This window comes from Serpula lacrymans (genome assembly GCF_000218685.1).
Source record: "Serpula lacrymans var. lacrymans S7.9 unplaced genomic scaffold SERLAscaffold_23, whole genome shotgun sequence".
Taxonomy (NCBI): Eukaryota; Fungi; Basidiomycota; class Agaricomycetes; order Boletales; family Serpulaceae; genus Serpula; species Serpula lacrymans.
Window position 1 is genome coordinate 45,718 of NW_006763312.1, and position 17,224 is coordinate 62,941.

Sequence of the window (17,224 nt, forward strand, 5' to 3'; positions counted from 1 at the left end):
GTCACTTGGGTGCCTTTGCTCCCCGTAACAATGAAGTAAACCACAACAAGGTGGCCCCTGCTCCAGGGTGTTGCACAAGCAATCACAGAAAGAAGGGGGTGGCTCCCCAATTTGTAAAAAATAAATTTCTCAATTTGTTATCAGAAGTATGTACTTGTATGCAAAACTGTAACTGTGATATTTATGATACCACAGCTGCACCAGCATCTCCCTTGGAGTGTGGCCCCGGCGAGACAAACACTAGGGTGCTTGATTCTGGTAGAATAAAAAATAAAAATATAGAAAATCTTAAAGTAGAAAAACATGTTTCTTTTGATATTTCTTCTCCTTCTTGTCTGGGGCATAGTACACCCAACCAATGCACTGCTTGATTCAGGCACTAACGGCATCTTCATGGATCAAGTCTGGGCGGAGCAAATTAGACTCCCCCTTGTAAAATTAGATATATCTATTCCTGTCTATAACGTTGACGGTACGCTCAACACGGGTGGCTGCATCACGCACAAATGTTCTTTTGTTGTCAAGTACCAAGGACACAGAGAACAAATCATTGCAGAAACTACCCAACTAGGGAAGATTAATTTAATCCTAGGCTGGACCTGGCTATTTAAACACAATCCTAAAATCGACTGGCAGACAGGGGTTGTCACATTGTCACGTTGCCCTCAGGAGTGTGAGGACTTGGGTAAGCCAAGTCGTGTCCGTAAAACTGAGTGAGATGAAAGGATAGATGCTGGTCACGTTTATGCCCAACTCAGATCTTTAGATAAGATTGACAATGACAATAACAAGGTAAAACCTGAGGAAGAGATTAAGAGGCTGGTACCTCCCGGGTACCATGACTTCTGGAAAGTCTTTTCAAAACATGAATCAGAGCGCTTCCCAGAGGCTAAGCCTTGGGACCATGCTATAGATTTGAAGGACACCTTCAAACCGAGAAAAGGACACATGATACCGCTCTCTGCTCCAGAAAGAGATGAGGTTTCTAGTTTCATAGATGAACAGCTTAGGAAGGGTTACATCAGACCTTCCAAAAGCCCTATGACGTCCCCGATGTTCTTCATTCCTAAAAAGGATGGTAAGAAGCATATGATTATGGACTATCATTACTTGAATGAGTACACGGTTAAAAACACATATCCACGGCCAGAACGGAATCAGGATGGACCCTGAGAAAGCTTAAGCTATTTTGGATTGGCCTGAACCTACTTGCATCTGTCAGGCAACGAATACGAAGCTATATAACAAAACTCAATGCTTGGTCAAGTCCTTGGTGCAAGGCAGTGAAGCAGGGTATAAGAGTTGAAGAGTATCGGTATAAGCGCAAATCCAAAATAATATTGAACTAAAGAATAATACATTGAGTATGTACTTCTTTATATAGTGAACAGCAAGGGTCAGACCGAGAAAGGGAAGAATTAAGAAAGTGGTCTGACCAACTGACTAACCAATAGGAAAAGAAAGAGAAAATGGTCTGATCTATCGTATTTACTAATCGTATGAGAATAAGTATTGGTAAGGGGTGTGCGATTGGCTGTATCAGTAAGCCCATGAGAAGGCACTGACTCACAACCTTCTTCGCTTATCAATATCCCTCCAAAGTGTTCCCAGACATAGCACTGGATCGTTGCTATGCCATTTGGATATCTTCTCAAAGGTCTACAACAGGTCTCCTTTGTTGCAAGTACAATAGGACGTGAGTGTGAATAGAGAATAAGAAGAAAAAGGATAAAAGTAATAAGATACCGGCTGTGATCTCTAGTCCAAGAGCAAGAGGAGTGACAGGGATTGAGTCTGTTAACCACAACATGATGGGAATGTGATGAGAAAATTTGATTCCTCACAGCGTCAAAGGAGTTAGGGCCTTCCTTGGCTTAGGCAACTTCTACCGAAGATTTGTCGAAAACTTCGCAAAAATCACGAGACCGTTGAACAATCTCACCAAAAAGGATATCGTTTGGCACTGGGGCACCAAAGAACAAGAAGCTTTTGACAAGCTTAAACAGCCATTTACAACAGCGCCCATATTAGCATTTCCAGAATTAGACAAAGAGTTCCGGCTAGAAACCGACTCTTCTGCTTCTGGGGCTGTTTTGTCAATTAAATGCCCTGACGATCTTTGGAGGCCTTGTGCCTATTTATCACATAGTTTGTTGCCTACAGAGCGCAACCTGGACTCATGTAGAACAGCCAAACAATGCCAATGTGATCGGAAGCAGATAAGTCTTCAAGGTCAAAAAGACCACATTTGGAGCTATTGACAAATACAAGGCCAGGTTAGTTGCACAAGATTTCAGTCAAGTAGAAGGGGCTGACTATTTTGATACCTTTGCGCCTATCACGAAAACAGCCTTGCTACGCATCATCTTCACAATAGCTGCCCAATAAAACTGGGAACTACATCAAATGGTCATCAAGACTGCTTACATAAAAGGTGAACTTGACAACAATGAAGTGATATTTATGGGTTAATCCCCAGGTTATGCTACCCCAGGATGAGAGAAGCCAGTGCTTCGCCTAAATAAAATGCTGTATGGTGTTACGATAACGCATTTTTGGACCTTTAAATTTCATTCTCCTCTTTAAACTTTTACTGTAGTTTTTACACACTGTGCCATGCATCACTTTCCTTTTTGTTCAAACTCCACCTTCTCACGCCACGCTGCCTTTTTTATTTTTATTTTTAGCTACAAGTCTCTCACGCAGTGGAGCTGGTCACACAGGCTACGCCCTCTGACATCATCAGCCACTGCTTTTATCAACTGTACAGTACATAAGTACAAATACTCTGTATTAGTATATATACCCCAATAGATCCAGGAGACTTCTCAGCGAGTCCTCCTGTTGTATACCCACAACTAACTCGGTCCTACCTAAGGGGTAACCACTCCCTCATCACTACCTTTATAGTTTGTTTTAGTGTGCGCCAGAGTAACTAACTCTTGGTTGTTACAGTATGGCCTGAAAAAGGCAGGACACCGCTGGTACCAAACATTATGCAAGAACCTAAAGAAAATAGGGCTACAACAATGCAAGTCAGATCATGCTGTGTTTTACAGACAGAAAAGAACTAAGCTCACCATCATAGCTGTCCATGTTGATCACATGACACTTGTTAATCTTGGGTAGTTGCATTGTATGCTGGGGATAGAGATCAAGAGAAACCGGCCCACCCAAACCATAAGTCTCTCCTAGTGCTCATATATTGATGCCATAGTGCAACAATTCCATCTTGAGGATACTAAACCATTGTTTATCCTGATAATCACAAACACTTACCTAACCAAGGACCAATGTCCCAAGATGCCTGAAGATTTTGCGGATATGCAAGATGTCCCATATTGAGAGGTTGTTGGATCCCTCATGTATGCAGCTATTGCAACTCGTCTGGACATAGCTCACACAGTCTTCATACTCTCAAGATATGTTGAGAACCCTGGGAAGCTGCACTGGGAAGCTGCAAAGAGAGTGATTAGATACCTAAACGGGACACGGGAATTATGGCTGTCCTATGGGCCAGAGAAATCAGACATCACCAGATACTGTGATGCTGATGGCAGCACCAACAATAATTGCCACACAATTTTGGGATATGCCATCATGCTGGATGGCAGAACAATCTCCTGGTTCTTGAAACAGCAGGAATTGGTTGCGCTATCAACAACGGAGGCCAAGTACATGGTGGTGACCCACACCATGAAGGAACTCCTGTGGATCAGGATGTTTATGGACAGTCTTTGGAAACAATGTACCGACACTAATTTTATTTTGCAATAATCAATCAACAATTGCACTGTCAAAGATAAGCAATACCATGCAAGAACCAAACATATTGACATAAGACTTCACTTTGTACGTTATGCAATCAAGCAGGGCAAGATTGAGATAGTCTACTGTCCCACAGATGATATGATTGCAGACACACTTACTAAGGCCTTACCTTCTGCAAAAGCAAAACATTTTGCGGCAGCACTGGGACTTTGTGTAGCTTGAGGGGGAGTGTTGGAGGCAGCAGAGGATGAGGCAAGCATTGACAAAGTCTGTAAAAGGAAAGTGAAAAGGATGGGGTAGCCTGTGCACCCAATATACCACCATCAGAAAACTTTTACTTTTGTTCACTTACATATAGCAAGTTGTTGCAATGTAACCACCTCGGTTATTCCCCCAGAATACTGAGGTAAGATATTTATTTGGTTTTTATCAAATGTACCTAGTTTATCAGACTTGTTAGTCTCCATGTTTATCTAGGTACTTACTTCAACACACTCAGTTGTTCCCCCAGCACACTGAGTCTTTGTGTTTATCTAGATTAGATGTCTCTTTGAAATATTAAAACCAAAGTTTGAATACTCTGGTGCACACAGTGATAAGCTAAGAGGAGGATGGAGGAGTGGATAAACCCCTTATGATAGGACCAAGTAAATTAGTTGTGGGTATACAAGAGGAGGACTTGCTAAGGAGTCTTGTGGATCTATTTGGTAAACCTAATACAGAGTGTTTGTACTTATGTACTATACAGCTGATGATGTTATAGGGCACAGCTCATGTGATCAGCTCCACTGCGAGAGAGACTTTGTATCTAAAAATAAAAAAAGGCAGTGCAGTATGAGAAAGTGGAGTTTGAACAAAAAGAAAGTGCTACATGGCATAATTGTGTGAAAAACATGAGTGCACCACACTGGTATTGTGTGCAGTATGAGTGTGCCACATTTATGACTGGACACAATTAGTTGCTTATGTGCTCACCCACAACCCAACCACCCTAACACCTCACTCGCTGCAGTGTCTACTATTGGCCCAATAGTGTCAACATAAAGTGATATTGAGCACCACTACATCAGAAAGTGTGAGTTGTAAAACAACCAGTTGAATGGCTGATACTAGCTCCATCAATGGCCTTGTCAATCATCTTCTGTACCATATCTTGTGTAATGTGTTCACCAGGGTGAATAACTCCATTGGCTCCAATGGCAGGAAAGACAAAGTTGTCAGCTTTCAGGGAGTGGCCATAGTGATGTTTCCGTAAAAAATCAAGCCACAGTGACAGCCAGTAGAAGGCATTACAAGATGGTAAGTCAGTCTGATGAAATATCCAAAATACAGTATATTGTCTGTTGATTGTGCCAGTTATGTGACATCATGAGAGGGAGGTTATCATACTAATGTTGGTAGACACTAAAAGAGGACTTGCTGAGTCCTTCCCCATGTATTGCTCAGGTATATATGCTACAATACACGAGTACTAAGTTGTGCTCAGCTTCTAGTCAATCCAGATGTCTACATGTTAGGACAGATCATATCAATGCTCTAAAACTAACAAACCAAATAATTTTGTCTCTTGTTATTGCATGTATTGCACAGCTCAAAGATATCTTAAAATCACTTTCACACCATATCAACTATATCATCTTCCACTATTTCATATCCCTCTAAACCTTCCGCTTCAGCTATTTGGCAAAGAAATTCCACCTCATCTACATTATTGTCATTTTGCAGTATATTTTCATTGTTGTCACTTAATGTGAGGTCAATGAATTCAGCCACTCCTGTGTATCTTCTATGTGATGCAACAGTATTATCTGAGAACTCTTTCTTGGATGTGGTAAGTATACTGTGTGACTGAACAAAAAGTTTTAACGTGTATAATTCTTTGGAGGGATAACACACTGGATATTTTTGGCAAAACTGCCTACTAAGGTTAGGCTTTGCTTTCTCGAGCACAACAGCTGGAATTTTCAAGAGAAGGGATTTCCTGACCCCCGCTTTGCTTGGTTCTTGACTATTACTATTAATCCTGGTTGCAGCCAGGTAAGGCTTCCCTGAGATCCGAACCTGATAAACCTGTGCACATCCTTTTGGGGATTTTCTTTTCCAAAAGCTGACAATTGTAATTGAGGGAGTTAGTGGTCCTTTCCCTGCATTACGTGGAAATTTTACGGAAAAACAATTGCTATGTCAGTTATTTGTGCAACAAATAGGGAATAAACTCACACCACATAATTCACTAATGCACGCCACTGCCCACACATGTGCACAGAATTTGGAGTCTATGTCTACCCTTGGATCTGCACTTTTGACCCATCCAAACATTTTCTTGCATAGTAAGGTGAGCTAACAAAGGTTTGGTTGAGACTATAGGTGGAATAGCAGCAAAACCCTGCTCTCCTTCACTTCCAGAAGTTAGTGGTTTCACGTAGAGCAAAGTTACATGAAGGCCTGAAAAGGTGTTAGGGACCATCAAATACTACATATAATTTTATTGCTAGCTTTGCGAGTTGTGCTGCCCAGCACCACAGACTCTGCAGCTCAGGGTTTAGGCCTCTTCCAGCATGGTTAATCTGACGGATGGCACATGCGCAATGTATGATAATACTATGCAATAATTCATGTTAAATAGAACTAATAGTAAAATGGAGATCTACCTTCCACAAACCTTGTACACCTATAAAAACAGTTTGGCAGATGGAATAAAGAAAGTGGCAAAGAAAACAACAAAGAAAAAGGGGGGCCTGCAGTTCCTTTTTAAAAAGTTGTGGTTGAATACAAATATACCTGATTTGGTGGCCGCATAATCATGACATCATTGCAAAACTTGAGAACTGGAGGTGCTAATGAAGGAATGCATCTCATGGTGGCACACAAATCTGGAACACAAAATTCCAGAGTAATGTTCAATGGCATGGTTGAATAGTGAGTTGAGTAGAATGATGCACATCATGAAAGTAGCATTGTGTTTTTTTGATGACACAATATACTCCTTGGTGTCATGACACAACCCCCTTCAAAACAACATGGTTTTCATTCTATAGCAGGTGTCGGAACCGTGACCTTTGGAAAAAGCGGAGTTTGGAGTGCGGAGATGGAGTGGAGAGAGGAACGGAGTACGAGGTTGGGGGACTGACTTAGCTCATGTGCTAAGCCCTTCTGCAGACCTTGGTCCCTAACTAGTTGGAGTGAACAGATGAGAGTAGAGGATGAAAGGTGGAGTGGAGTAAAGGTCCGAAATTTAGAAAGGGACTTGAATAAAGGTGAGGGAGACTAGTTGATATTCAAACTGCAGGAACGGAGTACAAGAACTACAACTTATTGTTAGTTTTGGTGATTTTGCACCTAGTTGTGCTATTTATTTTCTAAATCACTTTCCTCTTTATTCCTTTTGCTCTATTGTTCAGTATTCACCGAGCATTTTATAATTTTGCCTTTGTGGCTGATTTGTTTACCTTTGTTTACAAAACTTCGGATTAGTATTGCAGAGTCCAGTATTCCTATTCTTTAGTTACTCATACTGGACTCTAGGTACTGTACACATTCTGTACTCTCTGATAATAAAGTTACTCATACTGGACTCTAGTTCTGTCTCTGTTAGCTCTCAGCAAGTGGCTAGAACACTTATATGCTATTGGAGGAATGGGAGTTTGTAAGGAGTGACTTGTAATATGGGTACAGAGTTCCATGCGGACAACTATCTAGCAAGGGAAAATTATATGTGGGAGGAGTAGCCTTAAATTACAGAGTCCATGAGGAATATGAAAATGTATCTGAGCAGATGTCCGGAGTACCATGTGGAGGTGGGGTGCAATGTTATGCCAAACGGCAGAATACGAGGAGCATAATTCTGAGAGTACCAATAATTTGGGGGGGTTGGGACTTGAGAAATGTTTTCTTCAGAAATTCCAGAGTTCTGCCTTCTGGCATAAATATAACATATATATACTGCCCAAAATTTCAAAGCTTTCATCATTTGTTCTCTTGCCTGAGGATCTATACCATCTACTGTATTATATGTAACTATAGCACCAGCTATAGGAACCAATATTAAGCTTTACATGCATTATGATAGCAGGTAATCCAATGGGGACATGGATCAAATGCACTTTTTACCCATGTAATCTGATCAGGATACAAACCAAATCAACTATTTATTGGAGCTTTATCAATGTTGTGAAAGTAGGTTATCAAATGAGGGCATACATTACATGTACTTCCACCACATAATCTGATAAGGGTACAAATCAGACCAATTATTTAGTAGAAACCTATCCACCTGTGATTCCCATGCAAGTCTGCTAATTAGCCTCCCAAATTGTTTTTGCAGGCCTCCTTCAATATCTCATGGATAAATCTGAGACTTTGGAGGCTCCTTTCAAGCACAGCTCACCAGAAAGGACCGGCGACCCAGATCCCCCACGTGCGCAAATGTGGTGTCATTGCAATAGCATTAGCATTTCCTTACTGCCACTGGCAATGTCGCAAATACTCAGCTTGTCACGTGTTGTCACAGGATGCATCAGACGCACGCTATGTCGCATCGGATACTAGTAATGGGTTGAGCTTGCTGTGTGAGACAGCGAGTTCGACAATCTTACTTATAATAGTAGCATGTAATGTATGTTGAATGCAAATATAACTCAATATAAAGCAAACTACGTCCTAAGTGTCCTCAGATACCTCCAAAATGCCTAGTACCGCTTCAAAGGCCTCCTCAACGTGTTTGTCTTCCTCTTCCTTGTCTTCTAGGTCCTCTGGGCTATCCCTTTGTTTGTATATGTTGTTTTCACTTGGCTGTCCATCACAAGGGGAACAAGACACAGGTACAAGTAATGAAGGTAGCTTTTCCATAGGAACACTTCCACTCTCACCTGTTCCTGTTTGTGTTCTTTCCCCTGGTACTATCATACCGCTGAACCCCAGGCAATGTCTAATAGACGGTGTACATGATGTGCGTTGAAACAGCCCCGTTCCATGCAATAAATGTGTATGTGGTAGGCAAGAGCAGAACTTGCTGGACGAATCTGTTCTTCACATATTTGCAGATACTTATCTTCGTCCCTCAGGTAGGTGGCAACTCAGTGAATCTCAACATTGAGCCGCTTGATCTCCTGGCAAGCACGGCAGGCCTTGAAGTAGAAGTCCATAGCCAAGCGGCCAGCTAGCGTTGCCAAGGGCTGATGAGACATGTCCTGGCGGGTATCATGTGGCAAGTCAAAATCTGAAAGAAATGTGTACTCTATTACTTCTTTCCATTCAAGTAGGCAACAGGGGGGTGTCAGGGCTCTGGCTGCAGTATTGTAGTGATTGAGGGCAGTCCTAATGGCTGCAGATTGTGCCTGCAACACCTTGCCAATATGTTTTTGCAACGCATATCCTGTAACTGCTGTAATTTATGTACTGTAATATAAAAACTAACCGCTCACCTGTTTTTGAACGGTTCATCTTTCATAACTCAAAAATGCGGGCAACAATAAGACCTTCAAGGTGGTCAAGTGCCCTTTGGTATTTACACATTGCTACCATCCTCCCCACTTCTTGCTATTCCTTAGAATCTGGTGTCCACCGAGTTAAGATGTGTAACTTTAACTTATACTGTTGCACATCCTTGAGGTTCTTCTCGTAGTTTTCCATAGCAATTTGGCGAACCACTTGCTGCTCCTTTGTCAGGACTTGTGCAGCTTCCCATGCCTTTGTGATTGCCTCAAGCTCTACTCTAGCATTATGACATTACAAGTGAGCCAATAGTTGTCACCACATTTAACAATACACTCACCTGTTAGCCTGCACATTGACCAGCTTTTGCCAATACTCCATGTGTAATGTTTCTTTAGTGGGTTCTTTCTGCAAGCTCATCAAATATTCTTTCTCTTCTTTCAGCCATTGCTTGAAAACACTCTCATCTGTCACACTAAGGTCATAAACTGTATCTTTAAATCCAATAGAACTCTTGGACAAGATATCCAGAGCTTGTTGGTAGTTATTGTACAAGAAGCTGGCTTTAATAGAAGATTAGGTGTTAGTATATCTTGCGTAGCACAGATTTAGTACATACTGAGGTTATAGTTTACTTTGAATTCATCCCCGTGTCTAAAGTAAGCGTCAATTGCCTGTCTTTGGTGAAAAACACTGGCATATCGGACTGAGCCAGCCAAAGCGTTGGACTTTGAGAATGCTCTCTCACAGCCTTCAAGATCCTCAAGACCAAGGCCTTCAGTGTACATGGCAAGGTGTGAAAGTTGGCAAAGATGGTGGTGGGCATGTCCATGAAAGGCACCAACAAGACATGCAAGGCATAGAGCACGGGCTCACGGGCCAAGCAGGCTTTTACTAAGGGTGGTCTTGAATTTACAGTTAATATCAAACACGCCTGCTATATCCTCCCCAAATGTGTTGAGGATCTCTTCCACCACCGCCAAAGGGTATTTCTCCCTATAGATGTATATATAAAAATTAACCTGAATAATATGCAAATACTTACAATTTGCCGCTTTGAACCATGTCTGCAATGACAAGAAAAAATCCATGTCTGCAAAGAGAAAAAAATATCCTTATCTCATCATAAATGGCCCATGTCTTCTTCAAAGCATTGTCCTTCATGTTTTTCCAATGACCCACACAGGGATTCTCTTCTGATTCTGTCTGTTTAGATTACTGTTAGTTAGAACATAATGCAAATATATTGAATCACTCACCGCATCATTTGCTCCATTCATCATCTCCTGTATTACTCCATGTGCCCACTTAGATATTTATCTCCGTCAACCTCCCTGGAGTCTGGAAGTTTGCAAGTCTTGCCTACAAGCTGGTTGTTGTCCTCGGGAGTGGTCCTTCTAACAATTCTCTTCAATGAGTTATTACCATCCATTGTATAGAGCATCTGGAACTTTAACTCCTCTTCCCCCTTGACGGCATATGTGCATGCTGGACAGACATGCTTCAGGCGCCAGTCACACGACTCACGGTTCAAGGCAGTCCTAACCAGCATTTTCACCCCGCTCCTAATAGATATGTATAAATCAAAAGCTATGGAAAATTGTTGGGACAGATAACAACAAAAAGGAACCTGGAAAAAAATTAGTGAGAAATATACGCTGATCATACTGAGACTCACCCCATGAAGGTCACATAATGTCTTGACAAAGGCCTGGATTGATATTTCAGGTGTCCAAAGATGAGCTACGCGGTATAGCTCAAGTGTATCTGAGGTGATACTGACTGTTGGAGAGATGGGTGAGCAAGGCATGACACCCCGTCTAACCAGTGCAGAGGTGATAAACCGGTTGGTGGGAAAAATTGCAAGAACCTGTTTGTGAGCGTCTATAGTCACGTTAGAATCACATGTGCAATTACTTGTTGTATGTACTGAATGTGTCTGCTACTTCCACTTTCAGTGATCCCATCTCACCCATGCTAGGATCCATAGTACACTCTGCTTGGTGAGTCGAGTCTAAGCAGTTGAGACACCACTCCATATATGTGTCTATAAGTGCAGGAAGTTGTTCTTGAAAGGCCAGGTTGTGCCTGTGTATGCGGTTGCAATGTGTCCGGTAATCTATGTGATGAGGAATACGCTGATAGTGCCTATTGAGAACAAAGTGTCATCAATGTAAAGTCAGTAGAATACTGCTACACCAACTCGCCTTTTCCACAAGTCAGATCAGATTTCCCTCGTCAATGCCTCAAACTTGCCACCTGCGTGACTGATCTCAACTGGCTCAGATCCATCCAGCACTACCTCCATATCACGTTGAAGGTTGTTGTCTTCAGCCTCCCAATTATTGAACCAGTTTCGGAAGAGGATAAACTTGAATGGGGGGTTGGCTGGGAACCCAAAATCACTTGGTTGAGCCATTTTGAAGAGGGCCTGGGTCAAGCACGAAAGGAGAATATGAGTGGCATTGAATATTTTTTTGAGCAGTGCAACATTCACACAAAGGAATGTTAGTTTTGGTGATTCTGCACCTTTGTGCTACCTATATATTTTCATTCCTTTCTCTATCTATTCTTCTATCATTCACTATTGATTGTGTTCTCTATTATTTCGCCTTTGTGGCTGCTTTGTTTACCTTTGTTTACAAAACTTCGGACAGTATTGCAGAGTCCAATGCTTCCTATTCTCTAGTTACTCACATTGGACTCTAGGTACTGTATACCTGTCATACTCTCTAATAATAAAGTTACTCACATTGGACTCTAGTTCCAGTCCCTGATTGCTCTCAGCAAGTGGCTAGACACTCCCTTCAAGCTTTGTTCTTAATAGGTTATGAGCCCTGTGCTCTAGCCATCTTCCTGACCTCATATCTCACCATCCAAGCGTCCTACTGCTTATCCATCGTAACCATTGTCTTCTGGGACTCTTATTATCTCATCAATCACCTCAGATTACTCTGATCTCATCTTGATCTCCAACAACAACTCCTTGTTGCAAGTTACCCCCATTTCGGACGCTTTTTTGGTCTTATCTGCACCATATCTCGCCCAATCCTTATCTGATCGTCCTGTAACTTCTACCATCGTCTTCTACGGCCTAAATAACCCTAGGAGACCTGTCAGAGCGGTTGAATTTGAGCTGGATCTTTCTGTGAGCCTTCATCATCATTTGATCACCTTTTGGCCCCCTATTCCATATCTCCACATCCTGTGCTCGGATCTTGGCCCTATTTGAGCCATCTACTACCCTATACTATTGCACTCTACACCGTCAATTTGGGGGCAATCCATCCACTCCATCATCCTCTGTGAAGTTCGCATTTTTGGCACTTTCACCCCTATTGGACTCCTATTGCATATCTCCACATCCTGTGCTTCACTTCTTGTGATATTTGGGCCATCTATTACTCTATAAAAATGTTCCCTATACCTCTGATTTGGTGGCAATCCATCCATCTTATCTGTCTCTGCATCAATTTCGACTTTTTGCCCTATTTTTCGCTTTTTGGCATATCTGGTGTGTGCATAAAGCTCCAATCTTCTCTACTCTGTCCATTATCAGATAGAACAAGCCTATAGACTGTGAAGCTCGCCTGCATTGCCTCAGTTTGCTGTTGCCTAGAGCCTCTCTCAGTCTGCGGTGTTTGGGGAGCTTAAGTCACTTTGTTGACTCATATACAAGCCCTATTAACCAACACTGTCTCGAGGCGATTTCTCTGTTAATATCAGTGTGGAATTGAAAGGGGAACACAGGCGTAACCCTGTAGCAGCACTAGGAAGCCTTAGCACCCTCCTGGATCGCTTTTGGACCCTTTTTGGACCCTTTTTGGACCTATCCTTGCACTTTCTGACCCTCTCCATATCCTCTCTCTACCGCCTCACCATCTTATCTGCTCGCCTCCTACTGTTGCCCATTGTCTTTGCCACTATTCCATCGCCTATAGCCGTCTCCTACATCATTTATCATTGCTCTATTGTCTTATACAACACCCATCATGTCTGACTCTGATCCCAAATTCCATCCCTTGTCTGGCACTAACTACCCCCAGTGGAGTGGTGAAATGCAAGCTTGGTTGATGACCAAGGGACTGTGGAGGCTCGTCTCTGGCGCTGAAAAGTGTCCTGGGACTGACGCTGAAGCAATAGAGAAATGGGAGTTGAGAGCTGAAAAAGCTGCTGGTGCATTATATCTCAATGTCACCAAAGAGCAGCGCATCCATCTTGATGGCATCATTGATGATCCTGTCAAGATCTGGGAGAAACTGGCAATTGTGCACGTCTCTAAGAAGCCTGGGACGAGATTTAATGCCTATGACGACTTCTTCTCTATCAGAAAGAAGGAGGACGAGTCCCTGCAGTCTCTTATGACCAGAATTGACGAAGGCATGCATCAGATTCAAAATCTTTGTCCTACTGGCTTCTCATTGTCTGAATTGGACGATGAATTGACATGCATGGCCATGATTAGGGCGCTTCCTGATCAATATGCCCACTTCACTTCATCTCTACTACTTCTGGGCACCTTGGACAAGACCCAGCTCAAGGATGCTTTCCTTGCTGAAGAGGTCAATCGCCGTCGTCGTGCTGAAGTCGATTCTGCCTTGCATTCTTCGTCTACCACTGCCAATAGCACCTGCACCCATCCTAACTGCCATCATTGCAACCAATCCACCACCTCTACTCGCGTTCAGTGTGATTTCTGTGGTTTACTTGGTCATACCCAAGACAAATGCCACAGATACATTGCTAGTCGCCAACAGGCAGTGGAGGGTGCTAAGAATCGCTACAAGCGTGGCAATGAGGCTCAGGCAGGCTCCAGCAACTCTCAGAATACCTCTCAGCAGCCCAAATCTTCGCCCAACAATGCCAATTCATCTACTGTGGTCACTGAATCAGCTGGGAATGCAAGTCTTTGTTCTATTCATCCCTCTGATCCTCATTGCCCTCTCCAACTTGATGCTGACATTGATTGGAATGCAGACACAGGCGCCACTTCTCATATGACACCTCATCGTCATTGGATGCACCACTATACCCCATATCGTGTGCCAATCAAGCTGGCTGATCACACTGTTGTCTATTCAGCTGGTGTTGGTACTGTGGTGTTTAATCCTGTGATGAATGGCAAAGTGGCTAGGGCTGTGGAATTCTCTAGAGTGCTCCATGTACCAGATCTTCGAAATAATCTCCTCTCAGTCTTGTATTTAACTCGTCAAGGTGGTTTCAATGTCACTATTTCGTCTCATTCCATGTCCTTTATGCGTGACAACACTCTCTTGTTCACTGCAACTATCAATGACAACAATGCAGCATTCCTTGATGGATCTACTGCTGCTTGTGTTGAATTGGGACATTTTACTGCGACTATACCACTTGATTTGATGCTCTGGCATCGCAGATTGGCTCACCACCATCATGCTGATGTCAAGAGACTGATACAGAGAGATCTGGTCACTGGGCTTACACTGGAATCCAAGGCTGCTCCTGACCCTGTCTGTGAACCGTGCTTGTCTGGCAAGATGCATGCCAATCCATTCCCCTCATCTGATACTCGCTCTGCTCATCCTTTGGACCTCATCCATTCTGATGTACACCAAGTCTCTTCCCCCACATTCTCTGGTTATCGCTACTGGGTCACCTTCATTGACGATCACAGTCGATTCCGTGTTGTTGTGCCTCTCAAGGCCAAGTCAGATGTCTTTGATGCTTTCAAGAGATTCAAGGCTTATGCTGAGACTCAATTGGAGCGTAAAATCAAGGCTCTGCGCGATGACAAAGGGGGAGAGTACATGTCCAAGGAATTTGAGCAATTCACAGATGATCATGGGATTGTCAGACAGCATACCACCAGGAATCGTCCTCAGCAGAATGGTGTGGCAGAGCGAGCAAACAGACTTCTGACTGAGCGTATCACTGCCATGTTATCAGAGTCTGCATTGCCTAACAGCTTCTGGGGTGAATGTCTGTCCGCTTTGGTGCATGTCTGGAACAGGTGTCCCACTGATGCAGTGGCCCATGCCACTCCATTTAAGTTGTGGTATGGATGCAAGCCTGACATGTCTCACCTTCGCGTTTGGGGCTGCACTGCCTATGTGCATGTGCAAAAGAACAAAAGAGGCGTCTTTGGCTCTCATATGGAGAAATGTGTGTTCATTGGTTACCCTGAGGGGTACAAGGGATGGAAATTCTACAATCCTACCACCAAGCGCACTGTTATCTCTGAGAGAGCTGATTTTGATGAGCGCTACTTCCCTGGCTTGAAAAGGTCTTCTGACGATGTCCCGCCTCCACCTCCCACTCCACCTTCGCTATCCATGCCATTGGGCCTGATTGAGGATGTCCCTGCACCAGGTCCAGGGGGAGATATGGGCCCACCAGCTGCGCTTCAGCAGCCTCAACCATTGCCTGACAATGGGCCTCATTTGGACCTTGATGCAAAACCACCTGTGAATCAACCTCCTGAGCTTCCAAATCACCCTCCTCATCGCTCACCTTCTCCTGACTTGCCTATTGCACTGAGACGCCCTGTAAGGGCTAGGAGACCACCTAGACCATGGTGGCTTCAACACAGACAACCTACTCCTGCCATTGAGAGTGATGACAGTGATTCTGAGGCAGTTGATGATGAAGTGGCACACTTTGGAGACTCTGCTGAGCCTAGGTCGTTTGCAGATGCAATGAAGCGTCCTGATGCAGATAAATGGAGAGAGGCAGCCATGGAAGAGCTTCAAGCTCATGAGCGCAATGGTACTTGGTCACTAGTGGAACTACCTCCTGGAGTCAAGGCTATTGGTGGCAAGTGGGTCTTCAAGATCAAGCGCAACTCAGATGGCACTGTTGAGCGCTACAAGGCCAGATATGTGGCCAAAGGTTATAACCAGCGCCCTGGCTTTGATTTCCTCGAAATATTTGCACCTACTGTCCGCATATCATCCATCAGAGTTGTCCTTGCCATTGCAGCCATCCACAACCTCCATTTGCGCTCCATTGACATTTCCCATGCATTCCTGAATGGAGTCATGGATGTCAAGGTCTACATGCATCAGCCAGAGGGATTCCATCAGGGTCCTCGCAATCTTGTTTGCCAGTTGGACAAGGCCATCTATGGGACAAAGCAGGGAGGCAGAATGTGGAACCAGAAGATGCACACTGTGCTTGAAAAACTCGGATTCAAGTGTACTTATTCAGACTCTGCCATCTATGTCTTTAACAGAGCTGATGTGCGCATTATCCTGCCTGTCTTTGTTGATGACATGACACTGGCATCCACTTCTACTTCTGCACTTGACCAAGCTGTCAAGGACCTCTCCCTGCACTTTAAGCTTCGTGATCTTGGCCCTACTTCTTACCTACTTGGCATTTCCATCACTAGAGACCTAAGTAATCGCACCATCTCCCTCTCCCAACATCAGTACACTCTGGACATTCTGGAGCACTTTGGCATGAAGGACTGCAAGCCTGTGTCCATTCCCATGGATCCTGGTTTGCGCCTCACCAAGGACATGTCTCCCAAAACATCCAGTGATGCTGCTTTGATGAAGGACATTCCCTACCTTGCTGCTGTTGGTGCTCTGATGTATCTGGCCACTACCACTCGTCCTGACATTGCCTACACTGTTGGAGTCCTTGCCAGATATAACTCTAATCCTGGTCTTACTCACTGGAGCGCTGTCAAGCACTTGTTCCGCTACTTGCAAGGCACCCTTAATCATTCCCTTGTCCTTGGTCCTGATCCCAATTCCACTGAACTCTTCACCACTTTCTCTGATGCTGATCATGGTGGTGACAAGGACTCTGGTCGTTCTACTGGTGCCTATATTGTCAAGATGGGATCTGGTGCTGTCTCCTGGAGCTCCAAGCTTCAGAACATTGTTGCTCTGTCCACCACTGAAGCAGAATACATTGCTGCTGTTGAGGCTGGCAAAGAGATTTGCTGGATGCGAAATTTGTTGAAGGAAATGGGCTATCCTATCACCTCTCCTTCCACCCTTCATATTGACAACCAATCTGCCATCTCTGTATC

The 17,224-nt window shown here is 43.7% G+C and overlaps 2 protein-coding genes across 2 annotated transcripts; one reads left to right on the forward strand and one right to left on the reverse strand.

Annotated features, from left to right (window-relative positions):
* Positions 1-9,309: 9,309 nt before the first annotated feature.
* Positions 9,310-11,192, reverse strand: SERLADRAFT_412247 (uncharacterized protein; the record flags this gene model as incomplete). The annotated part of the gene is made up of 10 exons (XM_007324793.1): positions 9,310-9,484; positions 9,545-9,767; positions 9,824-9,858; positions 10,081-10,200; positions 10,250-10,271; positions 10,513-10,692; positions 10,732-10,769; positions 10,883-10,915; positions 10,988-11,074; positions 11,122-11,192. 10 exons carry the CDS (start codon positions 11,190-11,192, stop codon positions 9,310-9,312), a joined length of 984 nt encoding a protein of 327 aa, XP_007324855.1.
* A 2,469-nt stretch (positions 11,193-13,661) lies between these two features.
* Positions 13,662-14,321, forward strand: SERLADRAFT_353376 (uncharacterized protein; the record flags this gene model as incomplete). The annotated part of the gene is made up of 1 exon (XM_007324794.1): positions 13,662-14,321. A coding segment is annotated over one exon (660 nt), but the record flags the coding sequence as incomplete, so codon positions are not given.
* Positions 14,322-17,224: the final 2,903 nt, after the last annotated feature.